Source organism: Rhinopithecus bieti, unplaced genomic scaffold (genome assembly GCF_001698545.2).
Source record: "Rhinopithecus bieti isolate Rb0 unplaced genomic scaffold, ASM169854v2 scaffold_6935, whole genome shotgun sequence".
In the NCBI taxonomy this organism is placed as follows: Eukaryota; Metazoa; Chordata; class Mammalia; order Primates; family Cercopithecidae; genus Rhinopithecus; species Rhinopithecus bieti.
The window spans coordinates 244,644-271,432 of record NW_016805255.1 but is presented as its reverse complement, the minus strand read 5'-3'; the positions used below and the strand labels follow the sequence as shown (position 1 = coordinate 271,432).

The 26,789-nt window shown below is 53.1% G+C and overlaps 1 protein-coding gene across 10 annotated transcripts in view; it reads left to right on the top strand.

Moving 5' to 3' along the window:
• FAM178B (family with sequence similarity 178 member B) overlaps nt 1-26,789 on the top strand; it is a 115,650-nt gene that overhangs the window by 58,302 nt on the left and 30,559 nt on the right. For 6 of the 10 annotated variants that reach the window (XR_001885535.1, XM_017871832.1, XM_017871831.1 and 3 more), the window contains 4 exons: nt 3,811-3,925; nt 9,554-9,647; nt 11,453-11,629; nt 11,846-11,943. Coding sequence is in view for 7 of the 10 variants with exons in the window: in XM_017871832.1 (XP_017727321.1) it covers nt 3,811-3,925; nt 9,554-9,647; nt 11,453-11,629; nt 11,846-11,943 (484 nt within the window). In the remaining 3 variants the exon portion in view is untranslated. Of the gene's footprint in view, nt 1-3,810; nt 3,926-9,553; nt 9,648-11,452; nt 11,630-11,845; nt 11,944-25,247; nt 25,503-26,356; nt 26,403-26,789 lie in introns of those variants that run through there. The other 4 variants (XM_017871836.1, XM_017871834.1, XM_017871837.1 and 1 more) reach the window with 4 other exon arrangements.

Below are 26,789 nucleotides of genomic sequence, written 5' to 3'. Positions count from 1 at the left end.
TTTTTTTTTTTTTTTTTTTTTTTTTGTACTTTTAGTAGAGACAGGGTTTCACCATGCTGACCAGGTTGGTCTCTAACTCCTGACCTTAGGTGATCCACCCACCTCGGCCTTCCAAAGTGCTGGGATTACAGGCATGAGCCACCATGCCCGGCCCATGCTGGCATTTTAAAAGACACAGTGCTCTGGTGCTCCCCTGGGCATCACCTAAAATGACTGTTCTGAGCCTGGAGGAACTGAGTTGGGGAGCTGGAGCCTGGCAGCCTGGCGTCTGAGTTTCCTCTGTGTCAGCTCTCCAGAAAGCCCTCATGGGGAGAAACAGAGCTCAGGAAAAGCTGAGGGCATGGCCCACTTCTAGGCAGTGTTAATTATGGGCTCTGGAGTGGTATTTTCCTGTCCTCAAGTCACCAGCCTCCAGGGCTGCTGATGGGGACTGAATTGTCCCAAGGCCTCCCAGACCCCTCCTCTGACACTGCTCCTGACACCTTGGCCTGGCTTGTGCTGTGCTGTGGAGCGGTTGCTGGGTGGGAGAGGGGAGAAGGGATGGTGTCCGGTGGGAGGCTGGCAGAGTGGGCACTGCTGCCTGTGAGTCAGGGAGTTTCACAGCAGAAGATGCCCCTGTGTGGGCTGCGACGGGGATCTCGAGGGGAGGCAGGCACTACCCGCTTTGGGTCTGAGGCTGCTGGCAGGAGGTTCCAGCCCACCTGGGCCTCCTGGGGCCTCGCCCGAGGTTGATTGTCTTCCCCTGCCTGGAAAGTTCACCTGCCCGCCCACAGGTGCATGCACATACGTGCACAGTCCCCCGAAGGCCCTGGTGAACAGTCTTTCTTTCCAGTGGAGTCTCATTGTGTTTTGCAGACTTCATTCTTCCCAGCTCGTTTGTGAGGCGAGTAAGGGGTATCATTACCACTCTTTACTTGTTAAGTTGCCCAAGAGAGGAAAAAAAACAAACAAGAAAGTTTTTCCTCCTCCGAGAGTCTAATTACTTGTTTGGTAAGTCTCAACCCATATACATTTCCAAAGAGAGACACTCGACGCCTGCCGAAGAAATGTCCTTGGGCAGGTTTCAGAGACCCTCTGTCCGCCATCCTGCCGTCTGCCAGTGCTGCAGCTGGGCAGGACTGTTGGCAGCACTTTTCAGTGAGCTTAGGAAACCGATTCTTGCAGTGGTCCTTGCAGAAGTCCCCACCCTGCTGTAGCCATCCATGCTCTGTGCCTGTTCTGCCTCCGTCTGGACATGCCATGCTGCTTTGTGCTGCCGTGCCTCCATCTTTTCTGTCTGTCAGAAAAGAGACATTCCCATTCCACCTTCCACATTTCATATTCCTTGTCTTGTCTCCTCACCACCCCCAGGTAACACCTGCCCCTCGGAGAAGGCTCTGTACCTTTTACCTGCTTTGATTTTTGGATAAAGACATTCACTTGTATTTCTTGATCTGGCTTCTGTTCCTCCTAGACCGTGAGCTCCTTGAGGTCCAGGTCTCCTCTAACTTGCCTTTTTATCTTCCACACCTGGCTAGTTCCTGAACACAGTGGAGTGTGCTGAAGTGGGTCCTCAGGGTGGGATGCTCACCCTCTAGAATGGTGAAGGCTCAAGTATGTGCTTCTGATGTGTCCCTAACCCAGCTTCCAGGTTCTTGATTCTGATGCCCTACCCGTTGTCAAATTTAACATCTTTCTTCTGGATACTGCCAGCCCATCTTAGGACTTGTTCTCAGTCTCCCTGTCTTGGTCCATTTGAGCTGCTGTGACAAAGTACCTTAGACTGGGTAATTTATAAACTGGGAAATTTATTGCTTACAGTTCTGGAGGCTGGGAAGTCCAAGATCAAGGTACCAGCAAATTTGGCATCTGGTGAGAGCTGCTCTCTGCCCCAAAGATGAGGTCTTCTGGCCAATTCCTCATGTGGCAGAAGGGTAAAAGGGGCAACCAGCTCCCTCAGACCTCCTTTCTTTATCAGGGCACTGACCCCATTTGTGAGAGCTCCATTCTTATGACCTAATTTTCCTCCCAGAGGCCCCACCTCTTGATGCTATCACACTTGGGATTAAATTTCAATATACGAGCTTTGGAGTCACGTAAACACTCAGAACATAGCACTCTCTTAGCTGTGTACTACTTGGTCAGATTTGGTTTGGATTCTCTCCGTTCATTAGTTCTAATTCTTCCACGCACTGGCTACGTTTTTAGGTATGGGGCCTGTAGAGATGACCAACACAGATGTGACCCCTGCCCTTGTGGGACTCCTGTTGTGCTGGGGAGAGACAGAAGGAGAAGCAAGTCAACTGCTAAGTTGGATAATGTTGAGGAATGAGAGCAGAGTGGAAACGTAGGCTCTGCTCCTGGATGGGGTGTGGGAGCTCACGGTGCAGAGAACACGTGGGGTGGGAGGTCTTGGGCAGCCATCCTTAGAGAAGATGCCTAGACACATTCTTTTTTATGTTTCTACTCTCCTGCTTGTAAGAATGTCCTTAAGTAGTCTGACAGAAAAAAATTCTGAGTATGTAAGGTTCTTCCTGTTTGTTGATGTGGTCAGATTTTTTTTTGTTTGTTTTTGGAGAGATGGAGTCTCACTCTGTTGCCCAGGCTGGCGTGTTGGAGTGCAGTGGCGCGATCTCAGCTCATTACAACCTCTGCCTCCCGAATTCAAGCAATTATTCTGCCTCAGCCTCCTGAATAGCTGGGACTATAGGCACATGCCGTCATGCCCGGCTAATTTCTTTTGTATTTTGGTAGAGACAGGGTTTCACCATGTTGCCCAGGCTAGTCTCGAACTCCTGAGTTCAGGCCTTCTGCCTGCCTCAGCCTCCCAAAGTGCTAGGATTACAGGTGTGAGCCACTGCGCCTGGCTGATGTGGTCAGACTTTATCATGGATGTTTGGTTAAATCGGTCAGGGGAAGCTGGTTCCCACAGCGCACACTTGCTGAGGTGACATGCCCCAGGCTGTGGGAGGCAGGCGAGGTGTGCTCCCAGCAGGGATGGTGGACCGGGGACACCTAAATGTTGCAGCAGCAAGGGTGCTGCAGAGGCCATAGTGGGATCANCACATGCCGTCATGCCCGGCTAATTTCTTTTGTATTTTGGTAGAGACAGGGTTTCACCATGTTGCCCAGGCTAGTCTCGAACTCCTGAGTTCAGGCCTTCTGCCTGCCTCAGCCTCCCAAAGTGCTAGGATTACAGGTGTGAGCCACTGCGCCTGGCTGATGTGGTCAGACTTTATCATGGATGTTTGGTTAAATCGGTCAGGGGAAGCTGGTTCCCACAGCGCACACTTGCTGAGGTGACATGCCCCAGGCTGTGGGAGGCAGGCGAGGTGTGCTCCCAGCAGGGATGGTGGACCGGGGACACCTAAATGTTGCAGCAGCAAGGGTGCTGCAGAGGCCACAGTGGGCTCAGCGCCGGCCTCAGTGCTTTGCCGCAGAGAGTCTAAGGATGTGAGCCTGGTGTCCAGTGAGCCTTGTAGCTCGGGGCCTGTGGCACAGGACTCTTGGTGTCACTTGGCTGTGGGCAGCCGAGCACCCTGACCACTGCCTGATGTGGATGGCCAGATGATCAGGGAGCAGTTGTCCCGAGTGCAACCATACCTTGAAGACCAGGTAAGAGAACATTCAGGAAAACATTGACATTCACAAAACTCCAGAAGTACTTGGAAACCACCAGTTGCTTCATTTCCCCAGGTAATACCTGTGGTGTCAGAGAAAGCAAAAACTGGTTACCTTGGGCCAGGGGTCAACGGCCAGCCCCTTTCGTGGGAACGGTGTGCCCTGCCCTCCATTCCCCGCTCTAACTCTCTGTCCCCTTTGGCCTGACAGGTGAAGACATGCACCTGTGGTGCCCCTCACTGCAAGAGGTCAGGGAGGCTTTCCATAGCCTGGGTGCCCACAGTCCTGCCCTGTACCCTCTGGGGCTCCTTTGGCACGGCGGCAGGTGAGTACTTCTCCTTCCTCACTGCCTTTTTCTTTCATTTTTTCTTTAAGAGACAGCATCTGTCTCTCTCTGTCACCCAGACTGGAATACAGTGGTACAATCATAGCTCACTGCAGCCTCCACCTCCCAGGCTCAAGTGATCCTCCCCCGTCAGCCTCCTGAGTAGCTGCCACTACAGGCACGCACAGCCACGCCTGGCTAATTTTTAAATTTTGTGTAGAGGTCGAGGGGTCTTCCTATGTTGTCCAGGCTGGTATTGAACTCTTAGGCTCAAGTGATCCTTCTGCTTTGACCTCCCAAAGTGCTGAGGTTACAGGTATGAGCCGCCCCACACCCAGCCACCTGTTGTCTTGTTTGTTTGGAAGGTGCTGGACTCAGGCTCTATCCCATGTGTATGGAATTACAGAACAACCACACACCGCCACCTGTGGATCTGAGTATCACACCAAGAAGGAATTTCCTTGCTCCCAGCCTCAGGGAGATGGGAAGCCCCCGGGATGGATGAGCCTGTTTTTGGCACTTTCTGACTCAGCCTCTGCTGCCTGCTCCTCTCTGGTGAAACCCAGACTTCGAAACCTGGTTAATATCCTTGCAGACACATCCCAGTCTCTTGAGTCTCTTCAAGCCACTTGTTTGGCCCCTTACCTAGTATCCACTTGGGAACAGCAGGGCATGCTTTTACGTTCCCACAACCCTCAGTTTTGTGTTGTGAGTGCCCCCGTTGAGCCCCGGGCTGGCTTGCTGGTGGACAGTCATGATCATTTGCCTTTGCTTGGTCCCTGCCTGCGGGGAGGAGCGCCACGTGATGCATAAGTAGCTCTGGTGGGCGTATGGTGACTTAGCTTACGGTCGTAAAAGTGTTATATATCATCATCTTGTTCTACACACTTTAGCACATCCAAACTCTCTTGAGAACCCTTGGAGAAGGTGATTTGAGATGGAACAGAGTGTTTTGAAGCCTGGAGGGGCTGTTGTATAGGACTCCCCCCACCCCCTGCTTCCCGCTGACAATCTCTCAGCCCCAGGAGGTGCCAGGCCCCCCTTGCCTCGCCTCAGTGGGCAGATGTTCCTCTGCATGGAAAGTGGGAGCTCTCCTAAGAACCTGTTCCACGACTGTGTTTAGCAATTGTCTGCCAAGCCAAACCGCACTCAGCTCTGCTATAAATACCCCACACATGTGCCAGCCTGCCGCGCTCCTGCCCCTTTCCCTCCCGGAGCTCACAGCTCCATGTCTGGTGTAATGAGCCACTTGCCTCCTCCTGGCACAGAGCTGCAGTCGCACACCATCTTGGATGAGCAGGGGAGAGAATTACACTCAGAAAAACAAATGAACGTCTGAGGCAGGCAGGGGCCATGGAGTCCAGAAGAGCCACTTGTGACTGCTGTAATGAGTGTCCCTGTGTCCTCCTGGGAGTGGGAGGCGGTACTGGAGATGCAGCCACCGGGTCTTGTTCTATTCTGCAAAGAGCTGCTTCCCCCACTACCTCCCGGTTCTCCTAGGATGTGACTGCGGCCTGCCCTTCATGCTGCGGAACAAGTCTGTTGTCTCCAGAGGCAGAGTGGGCAGGAGGGATGAGAACTGTGGCCCTTTAAACACATCTTCTTAAGTACTTGGGAACACAAACCCCACCATGCAGACTTCAGCTTTTCCAGATGCAGTTCAGCTTTGTGTGGGAGGAAAGCAGAGCTGTGTTGTCCTAGATCAGAGCCCAGGGAGCTGCCAGGGCCTCATGTCGTGTCCCAGACACACCGTTTTAACATCTACCTCTGGGCCCCAGAATGTTGGCCAGGCTGTTGACACCATTTCCCATCAGAGGATTCAGAACTACCCTCAAGGACCTGACTGACAGCCACAGGGGTGAGTTCTCTGCTGCTGGCTCTGGGAGCAGGCTGGGGACCACCTGCCAAGCCCCTCAGGGCTGGGAAGGCTTTCCTGCTTGGAGCCCCTACACTGTGTCTTCCTCATGGTAGGAGGATGGCGAAAATGCTTGGGTAGGTTTCCTGGACTGCTGCTTGTGTCATGGATTGGAGGGTGACCCCTCTGGGGTGTTCAGGAAGCATCAAGGACGTTCCAGCATCTCCTCCCCAAGGGCACGGCATCCTTCATGGATGCATGGGCCACAAGAGAAACCCCACGGCAGGCCATCTTCTCCCTGTGGTCCTTCTTGTCCTGGCTCCTCACCAACTCGGAGGCTGTCTTGCGCGAGCTGGCTCCGCCCAGGCATCTCTTTTCTGCTGACTTCCAGGGATGCCTTCATTCAGGGGAACAGATGCCTCTGGGGCTTCTCCTGGGCTACCCACAGCACCTCACAATGGCCAGGGGTCAAAATGAGGGACTCAGACATCTGTGCATGGCCCCACTGTGACTGGGCTGTCTCTCTAGTTGCTGTGAGACACGTCTTCCACCATTTCTTCCTAATCTCGGATTTCCTTAAAAGCCATCACCATCTCCTATCTAGTGCTTCTGGATTTCCGTTCAGAAAGATGTAGTCCTTCCACAGCTAGGCCATGCAGATCCCCTGGCATCCACCTTATTGGAAACAGTGGTCCTCTGCTCAGTCATGAGACTGGGGAGGGGAAATGGGAGGACGTTTCGGGAAAAGGATGGAGCATGGATATGAGTGGGAAGAGGGTGGTGGGGGAGCTTGTCAGCATCCTCAGAGGGGCTCGTGCCCATGTTGCTACACAGAATGGGCCTTGCCAGGTGCCCCCATCTCCCCCAGGAGCACAAGGGAGGTCCTTAGGTAGCTGTGCGTGGTCCTCCAAGGCTGTTCCTGCTGCCAAGCCCAGCTGAAGTTAGAGCCTGCTCCGATGCACAGGCCTGGCCACTGAAGATCAAAAGCCTGAAGCTGTTTCCTGGTGCCAGAAGCCTTGGCCACTTGGTTTTCTTTTTTTCTTTTTCTTTTGAGACAGAGTTTCACTCTTGTTGCCCAAGTGCAGTGGTACGATCTCAGCTCACTGCAACCTCCACCTTTGGGTTAAAGCAATTCTCCTGCCTTAGCTTCCTGAGTACCTGGGATTACAGGTGCATGCCACCATGCCTGCTAATTTTTGTTTTTTGTTTTTTTTTTAGTAGAGATGGGGTTTCACCATGTCGGCCAGGCTGGTCTTGAACTCCTGACCTCAGGTGATCTGCCTGCCTCGGTCTCCCAAAGTGCTGGGATTACAGGCATGAGCCACCACGCCCCGCCAGCCACTTGATTTTCAAAGGAGCAGCCTGATGCAGAGGCCAAAGGGGGAAATACACGACAGTTAACACATTGACAGGGCGTCCTATCAAGTGCAGGGGCAACTGGTTGAGGAGGCAGCTCTTGGTTAAGGCGGCAGTGGTTCTCATACGCTGTACCTGCTGTCTTTCATCTGAGAACGTCGGAATGCCGTACAGATGGTAACTTCATTATGTTTTCAACTTATGGGGGAAGATGCGGAGACCTGGGTAGAGGTCAATGACGTGTCGTCCCTCATAAGGTTAATGAGTATTAAACAGTGTCTCTGAGACAGAAACCCAGTTCCTGGGTGCTGGCCACAGACCCTGGAGCCAGGCGTGGGACCGATGAAGCTGCTTTCCTCATAGAGTCCAATGGTGGGACCATCAGCTCACTCTAACCTGCTGAGCCCAAGAAGGGAGCAGGGATAACAGGCCGTTGAATTCCCTGGCTGTGACCCCATACTGGCAGCCCCTTGCGGGCAGCTGATTGGGGATCGTCCGATGCTGCATCTCAGAACGGCAGCCGCAGATGCCAGCAGTTCAGTCAAGTGATTCCTCCAAAGGGCATGGATTAGAGGACCCCATTATATTGCCCATGAGCCTGTGGGCCCACAAAGTTCCGGAACTCTGGCCAGCCAGGCCTTCACTTGGGGAGGCTGACATTTCTTTCCAAGGAGGAAAGGGCTCTCCCCACAGCCACACTCCCTCTCCAGCTCAGAGAATACGTGTCACCACCTCACACCTTCAACGTTCCTTCTCCCCTTGGCAGCATCTCTCTCCTGCAGATGTTTGTCGTCAACTCTGGCTGCCTATGCTTACAAACCTGAAAACACACCCTCCTATGGGTGCACGTGTTGCACGCTCAAGGCTGGGACAAACCTGAGCTCCCCCTCACTGGCACAGGCCCAGCCTGTGCCCAGATGTGCAAATGCCAGCCTCACCCATTCAGTTGTGGCCCTAATAAATGCCGAAATTTGGGAGAAGGACTGAGCCCAGCCCCTTTCTCCACTCCCCACCAAGTTTGGTTTGTTGGCACCAACTTCCTGGTACCTCAGAGACAGATCTCCTCCTTCCCCTCTGAGGTCAGCGCCAAGTGGAGAAGAGCAGAGACTTCACAGGAGCTGTAGGACAGCGCTCTTCCTCCCCTGTGCCAGGGGCCTGCCTGGAGCCTGCTGTCATCAGCAGTGTGCTTGTCGCCGGTATCTTCACTTAGCACTGTTAGCAGGAACCTTAAGCCATTTCTTAAGAGTGGAGAAGTGGGTGAGACAGCAGAGGGGACCCTCACCATAAGCTCATTTAACATACTTGAAATCAACAGTGTTCATTTGGCCACAGAAAGGGTGAAGGTGATCGTGCCCAGGCTCTCATCCTGTGAGCGTGGGCCTGGGAGGGAGGCTTGTGGGAAGGGTGATGAGACTGCCATCCAGTAAGACCCACCAAGGCCCCCCTAACTAAGCATCTCACCACCCTGTGTGTGGCTTGGTCTTTAAAGGGGGCGGAGGGGGGGGATTTTTCTTCCCCAGCCCCGGCCTCTAACATCACCTGGTGCTCAGCCAGATCCGGTCCATCACTCGGGGAAATGCCATGCTGGGCTTGTCAGCAGACAGCACATCAGCTCAGGGTGACACCTTTGGAGGAGGTTTTCAGGGATGTTTCTATTCTGATTTCCGCCGTACTTGCTGTCTTATGAGGCAGCCCCCGTGACAGCTACCACGTGGAGCACTTTGCAGTGTATGCAGGGTCAGCTTTGCGGAGCAGACCCAGGGAGGACTCGAGGACTTTGCGGGGATTGGAAGTGTGCTTTTGTGGTTTCCAAGTTCTGGAAAACTAAAGCTGGAGGCCTCACCTGAGTGGTAACATGTGGGAGCTAGTCCCCAAGGAGCCCCCCGCATGCATCCCCTGCTCCTAGCGTTCACATGGTTCTGTAGCTGCCTCCTACGCCAAGTTAGGTTCGGCCTGTGTGACCAGCAGAAGAGATGGGATGTCACTTTCAAGGTTAGGTTATGAAAGGCTGCGGCTCTGTCCTGGGCACATTCTCGCTCCCTCTCTTTCTCACCGCTGGCTTTGGAGAACCAGTGGCCATATGGAGAAACCCTGTGGAGAGGCCCTGGGGCCTGCGGATCAGCGACCAGGAAAGTGAGCCGGGAGGCAGGCCCTCCAGCCCAGTCAGGCTCAGGTGACTGCAGCCCCACCCAACACCTTGAGGGCAACATCTGAGAGACCTCTGAGCCAGGACCACCCAACGGAGCTGCCCCTGGATTCTTGGCCCTCAGAGACGACATGAGATCATGTGTGTGGAGGGATTTGCTGTGCCCAGCAGATGAGCAGCCTCAGGGCAGCAGTGTCCCACCTTGTGCCTCACTCCTGCTCCTGTGCCCTGTCCTGGGTTTCCCATTGTCACTGTTGTTGTCTTACCACAGAGTGCTTCCAGGCGAGGCTGGCCTGAGTGAGAACAAGGAGCAGGATGCTCCCCAAGAGGTGGCCTTGGACATCAGCCTGGGCCACATCTACAAGGTGAGTCGAGCTGCCTGCCTCACCCAGGGCACTGTCGGCTCGTAGTTCAGACCCATTCCGCAGCTTAATTTGGGGAGCGTCATGGAGAACCTCTGGCGAGCTCAGCACCACGGTAGGCACTGTGCTGGCTGTAGGCTGGATGCTACAGAAACCGTGTTACGGGAAACGGGTCCTGATCTAGGCCCCAAGAGGGGGTTCTTGGATCTTGCACAAGAAAGAATTGGGGCCAGGTGTGGCGGCTCATGCCTGTAATCCTAGCACTTTGGGAGGCTGAGGCATGCGGATGTTTTGAGGTCAGGAGTTCCAGACCAGCCTGACCAACATGGTGAAACCCCATCTCTACTAAAATTAAAAATGTTAGCGGGGCGTGATGGCGGGCACCTATAGTCCCATCTACTCAGGACGCTGAGACAGGAGAATTGCTTGACCTTGGGAGGCAGAGGTTGTAGTGAGCTGAAATGGCACCACTGCTTGCAGTCCAACCTGGGTGACACAGTGAGACTCCATCTCAAAAAAAACAACGGACACAGTGGCTCATGCCCATGCCAGCACTTTGGGAGGCTGAGGCGGGTGGATCACTTGAGGTCAGGAGTTGGAGACCAGCCTGGCTAACATGGTGAAACCCCATCTTTGCAAAAAATACAAAAATCAGCCAGGCGTGGAGGCTGAGGCAGGAGAATCGCTTGAAACCGGGAGGTGGAGGTTGCAGTGAGCTGAGATTGCGCCATTGCACTCTAGCCTGGGCAACAAGAGAGAAACTCCATCTCAAAAATAAAAAGAATTGGAAGCAAATCCACAGAGTAAAATGAAAGCAAGTTTATTAAGAAAGTAAACTAATAGGCTGGGTACGGTGGCTCATGCCTGTAATCTTAGCGCTTTGGGAGGCCAATGCGGGTGGATCGCCCGCAGTTCGGAGTTCAAGATCAGCCTGGCCAACATGGCAAAACCCCATCTCTACTAAAAATACCGAAATTAGTTGGGCGTGGTGGCGTGTGCCTGTAATCCCAGCTACTTGGGAAGCTGAAGCAGGAGAATTGCTGGAACCCGGGAAGCAGAGGCTGTAGTGAGCCAAGATCGAACCACTGCACCCCACCCTGGGTGACAGAGCAAGACTCTGTCGCAAAAAAAAAAGCAAAAGGATAAAGAATGGCTACTTCATAGGCAGAGCAGCCTCAAGGGCTGCTGGTATAGTATTTTTATGGTTATTTCTTGATTATATGCTAAATAGGGGGTGGATTATGAGTTTTCCAGGAAAGGGATGAGCAATTCTCAGAACCGAGGGTTCCTCCCCTTTTTAGACCACATAGGGTAACTTTCTGACGTTGCCATGGCATGTGTAAACTGTCACGGTGTGGGTGGGAGTGTGTTTCAGCATGCTAATGCATTGTTAGCATATAATGAAGCAGTGAGGCTGACCAGAGGTACCTCTAGTCATCATCTTGGTTTTGGTGGTATCTGGCCGGCCTCTTTCCGCCAACCTCCTCTCTCATCCTATAAGAACACCTGACCTCCTGGGAGTGCAGCCCAGCAGGTCTCAGCCTTATTTTACTCAGCTCTTATTCAAGATGGAGTCGCTCTGGTTCAAACACCTCCGACAAACACACACTCCACACTTGTGCCTGCCACCCAGGACCCTGCAGGGGCCTCGAATCCTGGCCTCACTGTTTCCTGAGCTCCTACGCAGCATGACCGCGGGGCTCACAGTACCATCCCTCCTGCCTAAGTGTCTCCCAGGGAACTGGTCCTCGAAGTTCTCTCCCGTTCCCCCACAGCCTGGCCACCCTTGCCCTCTTCTTTCTCTCTAGTTTCTGGCGCTGTGTGCCCAGGCCCAGCCGGGGGCCTACACTGACGAGAACCTCGTGGGACTGATGGAGCTGCTGTGCCGCGCCGGCCTGGACGTGGGGCTCCGCCTGCTGCCCAAGGTTGACCTCCAGCAGCTTCTGCTCTTGCTCCTGGAGAACATCCGGGAGTGGCCGGGGAAGGTACCACACGCCCAGAGCCTGGTCCTCACACAGCTTCATCACTAGGGACCAGGGTGGCCCCTAGAGTGCCCTGGGTGGGGATGGCATTGCCTGGAGGTCATCGGAACGCCCCTGGTCTCTGTGACTGCCCACTTACTCCCCTGTGCGGGCTGGGAGGCGAGAGCATTGGGAAGGCAGCGTCCCCATGCAGCCCGTGGGATGTCCCCTCTCCTGCAGCTTCAGGAACTATGCTGCACCCTGAGCTGGGTGTCTGACCACCACCACAACCTGCTGGCCCTCGTGCAGTTCTTCCCGGACATGACCTCCCGGAGCAGGTGGGTGCTGCTCCCCTGCTGCCTCCTCCCTCTCACATGCATCTTTGCGGGTTCTTGCAGGAATCCAGAGTCCTCCCCATCAGCCCCAACAAACCTCCCCCGCCCAATTTCTAATCCCTAGGAGGGAGAACTAAAAATATAACTCTCTAATGAGTTCTTTACAAATGAAAAAAAAGGCCTAATTTTCTTAACGTGGTCTTATTAGCAAAACAATTGCCTTGTGCAATTAGCTCCTGCCTGTAGGGCCCCCACTCTCCTTTCTTTGGGGCTCCCTCCCCAGTCTTCAGCTCCTTGTCATTCTGACCTCAGCTGAATTATGTCCCCTGATCACCCCATTCCCACTTGCACACTCTCAATTCATCCTTCTGTTTTCTTTCCTGCCTAGCATTTGCCCCTGCTAGAAATTGTTACTCTTTGTTTACTTGTTTATGGCTGTGGCTTTCCTCGAAGTTACGTCTACCAGAACAGCTCCTTTGTCAGGGCCACTGCCATATTGTCCTGGATCTAGAACAGTGCCTAGCGTGCTGTTTAGCACTCTGTAAATTCTTTTTTTTTTTTTTTTTTTTTTTCCGTGAGACAGTCTTGCTCTGTTGCCCAGCCTGGAGTACAGTGGCGCGATCTCGGCTCACTGCAAGCTCCACCTTCTGTGTTCACGCCATACTCCTGCCTCAGCCTCCCAAGTAGCTGGGACTACAGGCGCCCACCACCACACCCGGCTAATTTTTGTATTTGTAATAGAGACGGAGTTTCACTGTGTTAGCCAGGATGGTCTCAATCTCCTGACCTCGTGATCTGCCCGCCTCGGCCTCCTAAAGTGCTGGGATTACAGGCATGAGCCACCGCGCCGGCCTGTAAATTCTTTTTGAATGAATGAAGTGGGTAAACAAACTCAGCCAAGGAGGAAATAAGGCCCACTGGCTGGATCTGGCCGTGCTTCTCTCTCCGCCTTCCTTCTCCCACTTTTGGCCACAGTCTTACGGAATTGCCTGCCTTTCCCAGAGCAGACCACTCCCATCCACTCGCCTCTCTCTTCTCTCTCCATCTTCCCTTCTCTTTCTGGGCCTGTCCGTTTGCAACTCTTCCTACCTAGAATGACTCCCTTCCCACCCCCTCACCTTTGGCAGACACCTCTGTTACCCTCCACTGGGACCCCTTCCCTTCCCCTGCAGTGTTCCGAGGGTGGTTTCTGGGAGCCGGCTTGGAGTTTGAATCGCCTCCCACCCCAGGGCCCAGCCTCTTAGAGGCTCTGCTTGTTGACTAAGTTACCTTCATGTCCTGAGCTCCACTTCAGTGCTGGGCAGGGAGTCCCATCTCTTTCCCTCTTTCCTGGGAATCTGGCTGGCAGAGAGGCAGGCTGTGCACAGTTGGGAGAGGGCAGGTTTTACCCTCTCTCTGAAAGAATGGGACTTCTGGAAGCTCTGTCAGAGGCTTCCGGGGACCTCCGTCGGGGAGGCTGCCTGCAGCCCGGCAGCCTGGGATTTCTTCTTGGGATGGAGAGGCCGACCCTGCCTCCTGATTCCCTGTTCTCCCCAGACTGCCCATCCACTCTGCTGTGCCGGCTGGAAATGACAGTCTAGAAGTTTCTGCCATCCCCACCTGTTAAGCCGTTTCATCCCTAAATCCTGTCCTTTCTGCCTTCTGTATCCTAAACCCTCAATCCAAATCTGTGACTGCCAGGACCGTGTCTGGCTCACGCAAATCAGTCACCTCCTTTCCTGCTTTCATCTCACCGGCTCAGCTGGAGGGTGGCAGCGGCCTTTCTTCCTCTTCCCCAAAGTCTGTCTGCTCTGTAGATACCTGTGGGTTCCTGTGATGATCATGTCTCTGCCTTACCATGCTCCCCATTGCCTACAGGGCCAGGCGCAAATTCTTAGGCTGGCCCCCAGGCCCCCTCATCCAGCCAGTTTCTCATGTGCTCCATCCAGGGCATGGTGTTTGTGGTTGTTTTTCTCACACATACACACAATTAACCTCAATCTTTTCACAGCTGCATAGTATTTCCCTAGTGTGTGTGCCATTATAGTCTCCTGGTGTAGCAGGACGAGTCACAGACAAGAACCCCTCAGATACAAGTTGTGGAAGGAAAGGGCTTTATTCAGCTGGGAGCATTGGTGAACTCACGTCTCCAAAAACCGAGCTCCCTGAGTGAGCAATTCCTGTCCCTTTTAAGGGGTTACAACTGTCTTTTTTTTTCTTTTTTTGAGACAGAGTCTCACTCTGTCGCCCAGGCTGGAGTGCAGTGGCCAGATCTCAGCTCACTGCAAGGCCCGCATGAGAGGGTCATGATGGATTGAGCAAGCTGTGGGTACGTGACCAGGGGCTGCATGCACTGGTAATCAGAATGGAACAGAACAGGACAGGGATTTCCACGGTGCTTTTCCATGCAATGTCTGGAATCTATAGATAACATAACTGGTTAAGTCAGGGGTCAGTCTTTTAACTACCAAGCCTGGAATGCAGCACTGGGCTGTCTGACTACTGATTTCATTTCTGTCTTTTCTTTAAACTCCTACTTTTCCTTTGATGCAGAAATTGGGCGTAAGATTGTATGAGGGGTGGTGTCCTCCTTTACTGGACATTCTTCCAGTGACTGTTTCTATGAGCTTTGGGCGTCTGTGCACCTATTTCTATGGGATAAATTCCTTGAAGTGAAATTGCAACCCTAAAATATGTAAAGCTGGACCTATTAGTAACACCACCAAATGGGTATGAAAATGCGTGTTTTTCTGCATTCTCATTAATGCTGCATATTCTCAGTTTTGTTTTTGAGTTTTAATCAATCTGGTGAGTGGAAAATGTCATCCTGTGGTTCTAATTTTCATTTCCCTGATTGCCAGTGAAATCGAGTATCTTTTCATGTATTTATTGGCCTTTTGTGTGTTTCTCTTACTGTAAATTACCTTTTGGTATTTCTTACCCACTTGCCTATCAGTTAATTTATCTTCTTATCAACTCTATTGATCTTCATGTTGCTTATTATGTTAAAATGTGTTTTTTCCAAAGGTTATCTAGATTGTCCTTTGTAAATCTTTATGTACGGTACCTTTCAGTGAACTGGATTTTTTTTTCTTTTTTTTTACTTTTTCAGTCCTTTTTTAAATCTTAGGATAGATTTAGATTTACAGGACAGTTTTATGGATAATACAGAGACTTGATTGGGGTTTTTGTGTAATTTAATCTTTCTGTATGGAAGAGGAAGGGTTTCCCCACCAAGACCGTAAAGAGTGTGTGCTTGCTTCTCTTTCAGGACTGGCTTCACTTTGTTTCCTTCAGCTCTTAATCCCAACTGTAATCGGTTTGTCCTTGGTATGAGATAAGGGTCTAACTTGATTTTTTCCATCCCCAAACAGCCAGTGGGGACCTAACGTCAATTTTTTTGCCTTCTGTTTTATTTTTTGAGATAGGGTCTCACTCTGTCACCCAGGCTGGAGTGCAGTGATGCCATCATGGCTCACTGCAGCCTCGACCTCTTGGGATCAAGCGATCCTCCTGCCTCAGCCTCCTTAGTAGCTAGGACTGCAGACACATGCTAACACACCTATCTAATTTTTAAATTTTTTGTAGAGACAGAGTCTCCCTAAGTTGTCTAGGCTGGTCTCAAACCCCTGGGCTGAAGTGATATTCCCACGCAGCCTCCCGAACTGCTGGGATCACAGGTGTGAGCCACCATGCCTGACCTTTTTGGTCTTAATGATCAATCCTTTCAAGACAGATTTGAAGCTACCTTCTCCATATCCTAAGTTTATGACTTCACTCCTTCATCTGCTAGCCCTGTTGGTTTGTGATTTCATGAATCAGTGTCTTTTGTGGAATCTGTGGGTAGCTCCAGGGCCCGTGGCAAGTGCCCTTTAAATGCCGGGAAATGATTGAAACAGAACATCTTGCGCCTGCCTTTCAGGCAGCCACGTCAGCAGGGCGATGCTTTGTGCCAAGAGCTTTACTAGGAAGGAGGGTGCCTTATCGGCATCAGTGTTAATTGATTTTATTTTTATTTCTCTAAATAGATAAAAGCATTCAAATAAAATTCATAAGGTACCAAAGAGTACCTTTTTGAAAGTACCCCTTTCAAATTTGATGTTGAAAATGCCCCTCTTCTCCTGAGCCAGAGCCCCTTGGCTGGCGGCCAGCCTCTGTCTGCGTGTGCACAATCCGCCATTCCTGTACCTTCTTTGCTCTTCAGGGTGTGTTCTGGCCGTCATCCCTGACTGGGTTGTAAAGGGCTCCTAATCCTTCTTTCCTGCCGCGTTGTACTCACCGGGTCTTCAGTGAGCCGCTGCTCCACTGTGCTCCCTGCAGCGGCCGCAGAGCTTACTGGCTGCCTTCACTGGTGGCTGCCCTACTGGGCTCTGTGCCCAGACTGACCCCAGGAAGAAGGGCAGATTGTTGTACGAGGGGCTGTCACACTCTTTGTCTACTCGACTGACTGGTTAAGCACAAAGCGAGAACTCCTGCGGCTGCTCTCGTAGTATACCCGCAGCCCCTGCCTCAGCGCTCAAGACTTCACGGGATGCACTACAAATGTGAGGAAGAGCTGGGCCTAACCGTGAAAAATGAAAGGGAAGACTAAGGCAGACCACCTGCAACAGAGCCAAGGGGAAGAGGAGATTCTAGGAGGGAGGTCCACCTTGGGAGGTGACCCCACTGGGGCAGTTCAGGCAGCTTTGGGAAGAGCAGCCTACCATCCCTGCTTCTGTTCAGGGCTCCTGCAGCTGCTCACATGCTACTGAAAGCTGATGTCCCAAGCTCCGGGGACCCTCCTTCTCCACGGCCTGCGGCTGGTCATTAAACATCCTGTGTGTGCCGCTTCAAAGCAGAAGGTCAGATGAAGCCAGCTCACGCAGGCTGCCTGGTCAGATGGAGGAATGGACGAAGACTGCCTAAAATGGCTCACAAAACCAGCCCTGACAATGACGTAGAGTTCCTTGCCTGTCAGACCAGAATCAATCCGAAAGGACAGTGCTGCCCAGTGTTGGCAGGATGTGAGCAAACAGGCATATGCCTCCCTGCTCGTGAGGTGCGGTCAGGAGTCCCTCTGGAGGCCATTTTGGCAAAATCAAGCAGATGACTTTAAAATGTGCACACCCTTCAAAAAACTAGATTGTTTGCTGGGAAACCAGGTAGCGAAGAGTCATTGACAATGTTTGCCATAGTAATGTCGTGATAGTGAAGAACTGGAAACTGCCTCAGTGCCCAACCACCAATTCAGTTCTGCCCATGCTACGGAGTATTATACAGTATCTAAAAATGATGTCACAGGAAAATGGGAGAGTTCATGAAATAAGGCTGAATGGAAAAAAGACTTGGAAGCCATATGTAAAGCACGATGCCAGGTCTGTTTTGGGGAAAAGAAAGGTCATCTTTGGGTGTGAGGTTAATAGGAGTGGCTTTCGTCGCCTTGGGCTTATTTCCCCTTTCTTTTTTTTTTTTTCCCCACTCTGTCGCCCAGACTGGAGTGCAATGGCACAGTCTTGGCCCACTGCAACCTCCGCCTCCTGGATTTAAGTGATTCTTCTGCCTCAGCCTCCCGAGTAGCTGGGACTACAGGCGCATGCCACCACACCCGGCTAATCTTTGTATTTTTAGTAGAGACGGGGTTTTGCCTTGTTGGGCAGGCTGGTCTTGAACTCCTAACCTCGTGATCTGCCTGCCTTGGTCTCCCAAAGTGCTGGGATTACAGGTGTGAGCCACCGTGCCTGTCCTCTTCCCCTTTCTAAAGACCCTCTGAGCTCCTGCTCTTACCCCCACAGCCAGTTCTCACCAGTTAGCCAGAATCACTTCTATTTAATAATTTATTAAAGTTTTATTGGCTGGGTGTGGTGGCTCACACCTGTAATCCCAGCACTTTAGGAGGCTGAGGTGGGTGGATCACTTGAGGTCAGGAGTTTGAAACCAGCCTGGCCAACATAGTGAAACCCCGGATCTCTACTAAAGATACAAAAAAAAAAAAAAATTAGCTGGGCATGGTGGCGTGCACCTGTAAATCCAGCCACTCAGGAGGCTGAGACAGGAGAACCATTTCAACCCGGGAGGCGGAGGTTGCAGTGAAATGAGATTGTGCCATTGCACTCCAGCCTGAGAGACAGAGCGAGACTTCGTCTCAAAAAAGAAAAATGTGGTTATAGATAATTTCAAGACATATGACAAACATGGAGAGGCTAGTAAAATGGACTGCATGCCCCCATTTTCCATCTCAGCAGACACAACCATGGAGACAACTCCTTCCCTCACCCAGTGCCCCCCACCCCTGCCCCCAGATCATTGTGAAGCGAAACAAATAAGACATTTTATTCAGTAGGTGTCTCTAAAAAGATAAGGTCTTGGTGGTTCGTTTGTTGTTGTTGACAGAATTTCTGTCGCCCAGGCAGGAGTGCAGTGGCGCCATGGAGGCTCACTGCAGCTTCAACTTCCTGAGCTTAAGTGATCCTCCGCCTCAGCCTCCCGAGTAGCTGGGACTGCAGGCATGCACCATCCCACCCAGATAACTTCTTTAAATTTTTGTAGAGACAGGATCTCTCTGTGTTCCCCAGCCTGGTCTTAGACCCCTGGGCTCAAGTGATCCTCCCACCTTGGCCTCCCAAAGTGCTGAGATCACAGTGCCCAGCCCTTGGTGGGTATTTTAAAACATAATTACAACATGATGATGACACCTAAAACACTGAACCATAAAAGAGCTGTCATAAGCAATTGAGTCACTTCCCTGCTCCAGAATCTTCCAAGACTTTGCGTCATCTTGGAAGGAAGCCTGGAGTCTTTGAGGTGGCCGCTAAGGCCCCTTTGCGGTGTGGCTCTGCCCTCTCTGCTCTTCTCCCTGTCCCTGGGGTGCAGTGGGCACTTGTGTCTTGGTGCCCACCCTCCCCCATGCCCGCACGTTGGTAGGAGACTCCTGTTTTCTCATCATGGTGGTCTCTGCCCACATGTCACTGTCTCGGAGAGGCTTCACCTGATTTTTTTTCCAAATGAGCTTCCACCTCAGGGCTCTGCAGAACCTCCCTTTCCTTCATTTTTCTCCATTGACTACCAGGACCAGAAGTGAACTGTGACCTGGCGCTCCCCACGCGTGTGAGCTCCCTGGGCAGGAGGGCTACCTCCATCTCCCACATGACTGCGTCCCCAGCACCCAGAACAGAGCAGGGACTGGAATATCACGGGCGCTGAGTAAATATTTGTCCAATAGGTAAAAGCCAACAGCGTTTGGCTCTCTGCTGATCTCTTCCTGTGATGGAAATACATGGAGGTTTGCAGGCGCTGTGGGCTTCCTCCCTGTGTTGAGGAGGCATCTTCCTCGCACCCCCCTCTGCACAGAAGCCAGGAGTCAGGCACTCCTTTGTTCCACCTCTGGGAGCGAGACCCATGCCTAACCACTTGGACGCTCCTGAGGAAAGGACCCAGGGACAGCAGTCTTCACAGGCTCTTCTGGGCAGAGACCATGCTGCTCCACGTCCCTCAGCCGGGTTGTCCATCTTCCTGTGAATTCTGGAGTACCTCAGGATCCTCTTACTGTTCTTCTGTCTGGAGCAGCCAGCCAAGGAGGTTGTGTGTGGCCACCAAGGAGGAACTGACTGATGGAGCGGAAGTGCAGGCAGCCTAGGGAGAGAGCAGCCTCACGCCTGTCAGGTCCTTGCACACCGGGGGTAAGAGCGGGGACAGGCGCAGATGCACCGTGGCCTCCCTCGAAGCCCTCCTCATTTTCGTCCCATTCGCGTTCACTTCCTCACTGCCGTGCCAGAGGGCCCCATCTTTCCTTCTCCCCTCACCACTGCCGGGCCCTGGGTCAGCACCTGGACCCCTTCTCCACTATGGACTCCCTTCCTGCCTATTCTCAGACCTGAAACTGCACGGCCAAATGGAGTGATGCCACATGCATGTCCCTCGTCACCACCTTGGCCCATGATCCCTTCAGGCTGCCTGGAGCCACTGCGAGTTCCTGGCCAGCCTGCTGGGGACCTCAGCAGACTCCATGCTTCCTGCTGTTGAAGCCTCTGCACTCCCAGCAAACAGCTACCCCCACTAGACAAACGCAGTGCTCTCACAGTTCTCACCTCCCTGCTGCCCACTGCACCCTTAATTCTGGATCCTGGCAGTCCTGCCTCTCCCAAAACCTTCTGCAGTCATCTCTTATTCTTGTACCATTTGCTTTTTGTTCACCAGCTTTCTCTGCAGCAAATAAATGCGTTCCTGTGTCTCTTACCTTAAAACAGCCATTCTGTCTCCACCCACATCTCCCTCTCGCTCCTGCCGCAGTTCCAAACTTCCTCCCCCAGTTCTCTCTCACTCATGGCTGAATCCTGCCCACTCTCGGGCAGGTTGAGTGCTTCAGAGCTCAGAGCATCATAGCTCTCACTGTGGGCGGGTGAGGCCAGAACGTCTGGAAGGAGGCAGTCAAGGCCCAGTCAACCTGGAGATTTCAGAAGGGCACCAAATCTGGAGGAACAAGAGGCAAGATGAAGGTCCCGTCCGGAGCCTGGCCTGGAGCTGGGAGGCAGGCAGCAGCGGGAAGGTGGGCGGCAGTCAGGCCATGATTGCCAGGAAGGGGACATGGCTGGAGAGGATGCGGCTCCCTCTCTGGTGGGGTGGGGTGTCTGAGGGACCTAAAGGGCCAGGAGCTGAGGAGACACCTCCTGTGGCACCAGGCGCTCCAGTCAACCTGCTCCATCACCAGGGATCCCGGCCCTTCCTGATGAGCAGCCAGTACTTCCTTCTCTGGGCTTCCCAGCGTCCTCCTGGCTTCCTCAGCTGCCGTCAGGGATACCCCTCCCCCACCAGCCCTCCAGTCTTGGTGGGCCTCAGGATTCCACCCCAGCCCCTCTTGTGACACAGTTCCATGAAGTTGGGGGTACTGGGTGCCCCCCCCGCTTGCCCCAATCCAGGAATGGGACACTCTTTCCACTGCTGGGGGTGCCAGCCCGTGTCAGGCGTCACCTCTGCCAAAGGTGGTCACCTTACCAGGGCTGGGCCCCTTCCTTGGCAGCAGCCCAGTGCTGGGGCACAAAGGTCTCCCGCGTTGCCTTAGCTGAGGATGTCTGAAGGACCCTGCTAGCTCCGGAGTCCTCGTGGGGTCAGCTGAGGCCTTCACTGTGGCTGTGTGGCAGCTTGGTTTCCTTTGTCTCTCCTTGCATAAATTCCTTGCATCCTCTCTTCCGACGTAAATTCCCTGCGTGCTAATATCCATTTCAGAGCCTACTTTCTGGAGAAGCCAGCCTGAGACACCATCTCGTCGGCATCTGAGGCCTCAACTCCAGGGACATGCTAGTAGCTCCCAAACGAATACCTGTGGCCAGACTTTGCTGCTGAGTACTGATCTGTGTGGCGAATGGGATTCAGCATGTGGGAAACAGGAGTCATCGCCTTCCCAGGAGGACCCCTTCCCTGTCTTCCATGGCTCCATGAGTGGCACCAGCGCCTGCCCACTGCCCAGGCCTAGAGTCCTATGGACAGTTTTGGTGCCCTGGAGCTCCCCAGTCTCACACAGTGCTCATGTCTCCTCACCCTCCCTGTGGCTGCTTTGGTGCAGCTCTTCCTGCAGCCCCCTTGGATCTCCGCCAGAGCATCCCACCGTCTCTTTCCAGGCTCTCTCCACCAGCTCCACCTTGTGCTGTCCCCGAGTGTGACCTTCCTTCAGATGCTCTTGTGGTCACATCGCTGATGTGCTTAAAATCCTTAGACTTTCCCCGTCAGGGTGAAATGCCACAGCACAGCCTGGCATTGGAGGAGCTTGGTGCCCTCTTTCCCAGGCTCACATGCCACCCTGCTCCCTGCAGGCTTCCACGCTTTTGCAACATCCTAGAACTTGGCAGCCACCTCAACTCAAGATGATCTTTTGCCTCCAAGTTTTTCTGCATCTGTCTCCTCCTGGAGGGGCCTCTTCCCATCCTCCTCCTCTGCCTGGTTCACATCTCTTCAGCCTCAAGACGAGGCTCGGGCCAAAGCATCTCCTCTTCGAGCAGCCCCTGTTGCAGGCCGATCAGGCTGTCCCCTTGCTGACACGGGCCGTGAGCAGCAGAGGGACAGGTGCTGGGACCGTACTCCCTGAGTCCACAGAGCCTGGCACGGTGGGGGGACTCACACAGCACACTCGGGCTGTGTCTGCTTCTGGAGGGCAGATTTCAAAGAAGCATAAAGAGGTAGGACTTAAAAAAGAAAAAATAGATTATAGGGCTCAGCGTGGTGGCTCACGCCTGTAATCCCAGCACTTTGGGAGGCCAAGGCAGGTGGATCACTTGAGTTCAGGAGTTCAAGACCAGCCCGGCCAACATGGTGAAACCCCAGGTCTACTAAAATTACGAAAATTAGCCAGGCGTGGTGGCATGCACCTGTAGTCCCAGCTACTCTGGAGGCTGAGTTTGTAGTGAGCCGAGATTGCGCTACTGCACTCCAGTCTGGGCAACAGAGTGAGACACTGTCTCACAAAAAAAAAAAAAAAAAAAAAAAAAAAAAAAAAAAAAAAAAAAAAAACAGATTCTAAGAGAGATGTTTCAAGTGGGCTGGGAGAGCTTGCACTGAAACTTTGAATAGGGATTACAAAGGAGCCCAGTGAGGAAAAGGAGGGAAGTATTAAAGGCTGCAGGGGCTCCCCTTGGAGCTTGTTCGTGGTCTCAGGTTTGGAAAGAAGGGCACCAAAGTAAGACAACCAGACACATGGTGTGGACCAGTGGGAGTATTGCTGGGAAATGCCAAAGGCCATAAAAGGAGTTTCTGTGTAGTTATTTTTGAAGCAAGGAGTGTGGTTTAGGGCTGACAGTAAAATGTTAGTCCTGATGGAGAGAGCAACACTACGTGATTCCTATTTTGCTTCTGTCGTCTTCGTCAAGGAGAACAGTTTTTCATTTGGAATCAAATATTGGTCGTTGAAGGGGGTTAAAGCGTAAGAGAATGGGAGGCTGCATGACTGACCTTACTGTGCAGAGAAGGCTGTCTCCCTGGCGGGATGTCATCTCCCTGCTGCTGGGAGACATGCAGATGGGGCCGTGGCTCCATGGGGACTTTTGGAGGCGGAGGGCTTTCAGGAGATGGGGGCGACAGTGCTTGATGTGCTCCTCCACATCAGTCCCCAGGGGATTCTGGCTTGGGAGCACATACATAGAAAAGGATGCACTGGTTTCTAGGAGTCCTAAAAAGAAATCATACCAGGCAAGCCTCACTTTTCCACAGATCAACCAAAATCATACTCCAGAGAAGACTGTGCAGTGCCTGTATGTCGGTTTCCTGGGCATTTGGTAGAGGCTGTTGTCATAGCCTGGGTTCGGCATGACGGAGTGCAGGCCAGACGATGATAGAATGAAGTGGGCTCATTATCAAAAGATGCTGCTGGCCATCAGAGTGTCCCCAGAGGGCAGGCCCTGTCACCACCCCGAGTTCAGTCTCCACTCACAGGTTGACCAGGGCAGGCCCAGTGTTTTGGATGAGGCTGTTAATGGAACAATGGTCAGATTCAGAGATGACATGAATACAACTGACAGCAGACTGAAGATCCCAGAAGATCTCAACCGACCGTAATGATGGACTGAGTTGAAAAGAGAGGCCCAGCTGCACAATTAAGAACAGGATCTGGGAAATGGGATTTGACAGCAAGACGTGTGAAAAAAGACGACTTTGGGCTCAGTCTGTTAACTGCGTTGTGTTGTCGGTCTGCCAAGAAAATGAGCATCAGCCTCAGCTCCGAGTGTCTCTCTCGAAAGGGAACATGGACAAGCCCCAGGGCCCTCAGAGGACCCGAACCAAAATGGCAAAAAAAGATGCCAAAAGGTGGGAATGGAGGGGCCGTGGCGCCTGCAGGAAGGGGCAGCCATGGGAATGTGGCAACTTCTTCCAAGCGTGGAGGACCTAGGTTGGCGGAGAGCTCCCTCCTGGAGGCCCCGGAGGATGGGATCCAGAAGCTTTGAGTGGAAGTCCCAGAAGGGCAGATTTTGGCAAAATATGGGAACAATTTCCTTTGGTTAGTGTGGTAAATGAATTTGGGCTGTCTTGGCAGATACTGCCCTTTCTTTGCTGAAGTGAACACTTGTTGGGGGTGTGGCAGAGAATTAAAATGGATAACTATGCAGAAGCTAGGTTAGGTGACTTCAAGGTGTGTTCTATTTTCCTTTTTTTTTTTTTTGAGACAGAGTCTTGATCTATTGTCCAGGCTATAGTGCAGTGGAGCAATCTCAGCTCACTGCCAGCTCTGCCTCCCAGGTTCAAGTGATTCTTCTGCCTCAGCCTCCTGAGTAGCTGAGATTACAGGTGCCCGTCACCACGCCCGGCTAATTTTTGGATTTTTTGTAGAGACGGTGTTTAACCATGCTGGCCAGGCTGCTCTCGAACTGACCTCAGGTGATCCTCCCGCCTCAGCCTCCCAAAGTGCTGGGATTGCAGGCGTCAGCCACCGCGCCTGGGCGACTTCAAGGTGTTTTCTAAGCCTGAGATTCTGTGATTTTTATCATCATACAAAGAAAGGGAGATGAGAATGGAAGTTGCTATGATTGTCCATGTGTACCTTTTAATTTGCTTATAACACATATGAATGGAAGGACTATATGTAGGAGGACACTTGGTACTCTTTGCAAAAGAGATCATTCGTGTACCACTTGACCGTGGAACAGAATGTCTGCAGCTCCCCAGAAGCCCTGTCGGGCCCCTGCCAGGCATTGCCTCCTGCAGAGGTAATCACTTCCATGGCTTCCATCATATAGATTCATTTTATCTGTTTTGCTGGTTGGTTGGTTTTTGAGAGATGGGTTCTCCCTATGTTGCCCAGGATGGCCTCGAACTCCTGGCCTCAAATGAGCCTCCTGCCTCAGTTTCCCAAAGTGCTGGGATTACAGGTGTGAGCCACCATGCCTAGCCCAATTTTGCCTGTTTTTAAACATTTATATAAATGGGACCATGCAGAGCGTTCTCCCATGGGTCTGGCTTCCTTTGTTGAACACCTGGTTTGTGGGTCCCCTCCATGTCAATGTGCCTGGTTGTAGACGGATTCCTCATGTTGCCCTGTGGTGGTCCACTCGTCTGGGTCTGTGGCCAACTGTGTCCCGCCGTCTCCTCCTGTCTATACGGTGTGTGCTCAGACTGGTCTGTGGATGACCAGGCAGTCTGGTGGCTGTGGGCTTGCAGACCCCCGGGAGGGACAACCAGCTTCTAAGCCCACCCCCTGGTTCTTCCCACCTGACAGGTGCACAATGGAAGAGTCTAGGGAAGGAGTGCCGAGCGGGTGGCTGACAGGCAGCCTGATGGACAAGAGGCCCGGGGTGTGAGCCAGGCGGACACCCTGAGGCAGCGTGTCAGGCAGCATTGCCACGGTGGAACAGGCCACTGCTGTCGCTTCCTGAGCTGCCCTGGAGACTGGAAAAGGCAGCTCATGCCTTTGGCCAGGTGCCTGACAGCCTTTTAGGGCAGTTCAGTCTTGGCAGGGCCCAGTTCCCCTCCCAGGGAGTGAAGACAAGGGGCTCCAGAGGGGCTGTTCTGGCCTATGTCACCACCAGACATCCCAGCGGCCCACGTGGTTGGTGCCTTTGCCATCCTGGGTGCCGCTTGCGGAGCCAGGGAAGCAGAGCGCCGGCATTCCACTTCTGACCCTGCTGCAGGTTTGGAAAAGTCATTTCTGAATGTCTCAGTGCCTTCGGCTCCTCTGAGTGCTAATCCAGTGTCCTGGTCTTGTGGAGGCCCGTGGTGGGTGGAGGGGGACAAGGCGGGGGCAGAGGCTGGCCTGGCCTGGCCTGGCTGGTGCACGCCAGGGCTGGAGCCCGTTGCCTTATATGACAGTGACTGGGATGGCCCCATGGCTTCTGCCTCCTCCTCTGAACCTGGTTCCAGGGAGGCCTTGCCAAGTGGGGTCAGGCCTCTTCTGTGGGAGGGAGAGCCCACAGCTGGCACCTCTGCTTGCACCCTGCACAGTTTGGGTGGTGTGGGGGTGAGGCTTTTCTTTTCCTCCTTTATGGGATAAGTTCTCAGTCTGTAAAATAAAAAAGTGGTCTTACCCCCCCCCGCCCCCCGCTGTGTCCCAGTGGGAACTGAGAATGCAGGACTGGGTTTAAAAGGCGGGGAGGGCCATGAGGATGAAAGGCAGCGGGCAGGCAGGGACAGTGAGGCGCTTGCCACTCAGATATGGGTTTATTTTCATCCATTTACCCTCTTGGTGCTTTTTCTGGTGCTTTTCTTAATTTCTGGATAACAGCCCCATCCTGACCCACTCTGCCCGCCTCTTCCCTTCTGGAACCACCCCTAGCACTGCTTTGCCGGCCCGCCTGCTCCCCTCACCCTCAGACCGGGCCAGCCCTCCTCGCCCGCTGCGAGTAAACGAGCTCCCGCGCAGGCCTTGGGTTTTGGATTAATGAAGCCCAGATGCGGACTTCTGACTGGCTTTGAGTTCGCTGTGGAGCAGCTCAGAGGGGGCGTTGGCCTCCCACTGTGTTCCCAGCCCAGCTGCTGCCCGGGCTCCTGAACAGCTGGAAAGCTGGCCGTGTTTGACAAGGAGGCGAAGGCCTGTGGGTGGGGGAGAAACTGAAGCTTGGGGCTCTCGGTGTGGGGCCAGGGGGTGGCCTGCACCCACGGGGTCTGTTGCAGGGGCCGCAGAGCGGGAATGAGGGGCTTCTGTTCGTTGTCCTATGGCTCAGTCCGGGTGGCCACTGCCTTTCCTCAGTGCTCTGGTGGGGGGAAGTAGGGAGTGTTGAGTGAGTACACAGGGGTGCTGTGGTGTTCAGTGAGTACACAGGGGCGCTGTGGGGTTGGGCGAGTACACGGGTGCTGCGGAGTTGGGTGAGTACACAGTAGCAGGAGAATCGCTTGAACCTAGGAGGTGGAGGTTGCAGTGAGCCAAGATCACACCATTGCATGCCAGTCTGGGCAACAAGAGTGAAACTGTCTCAAAAAAA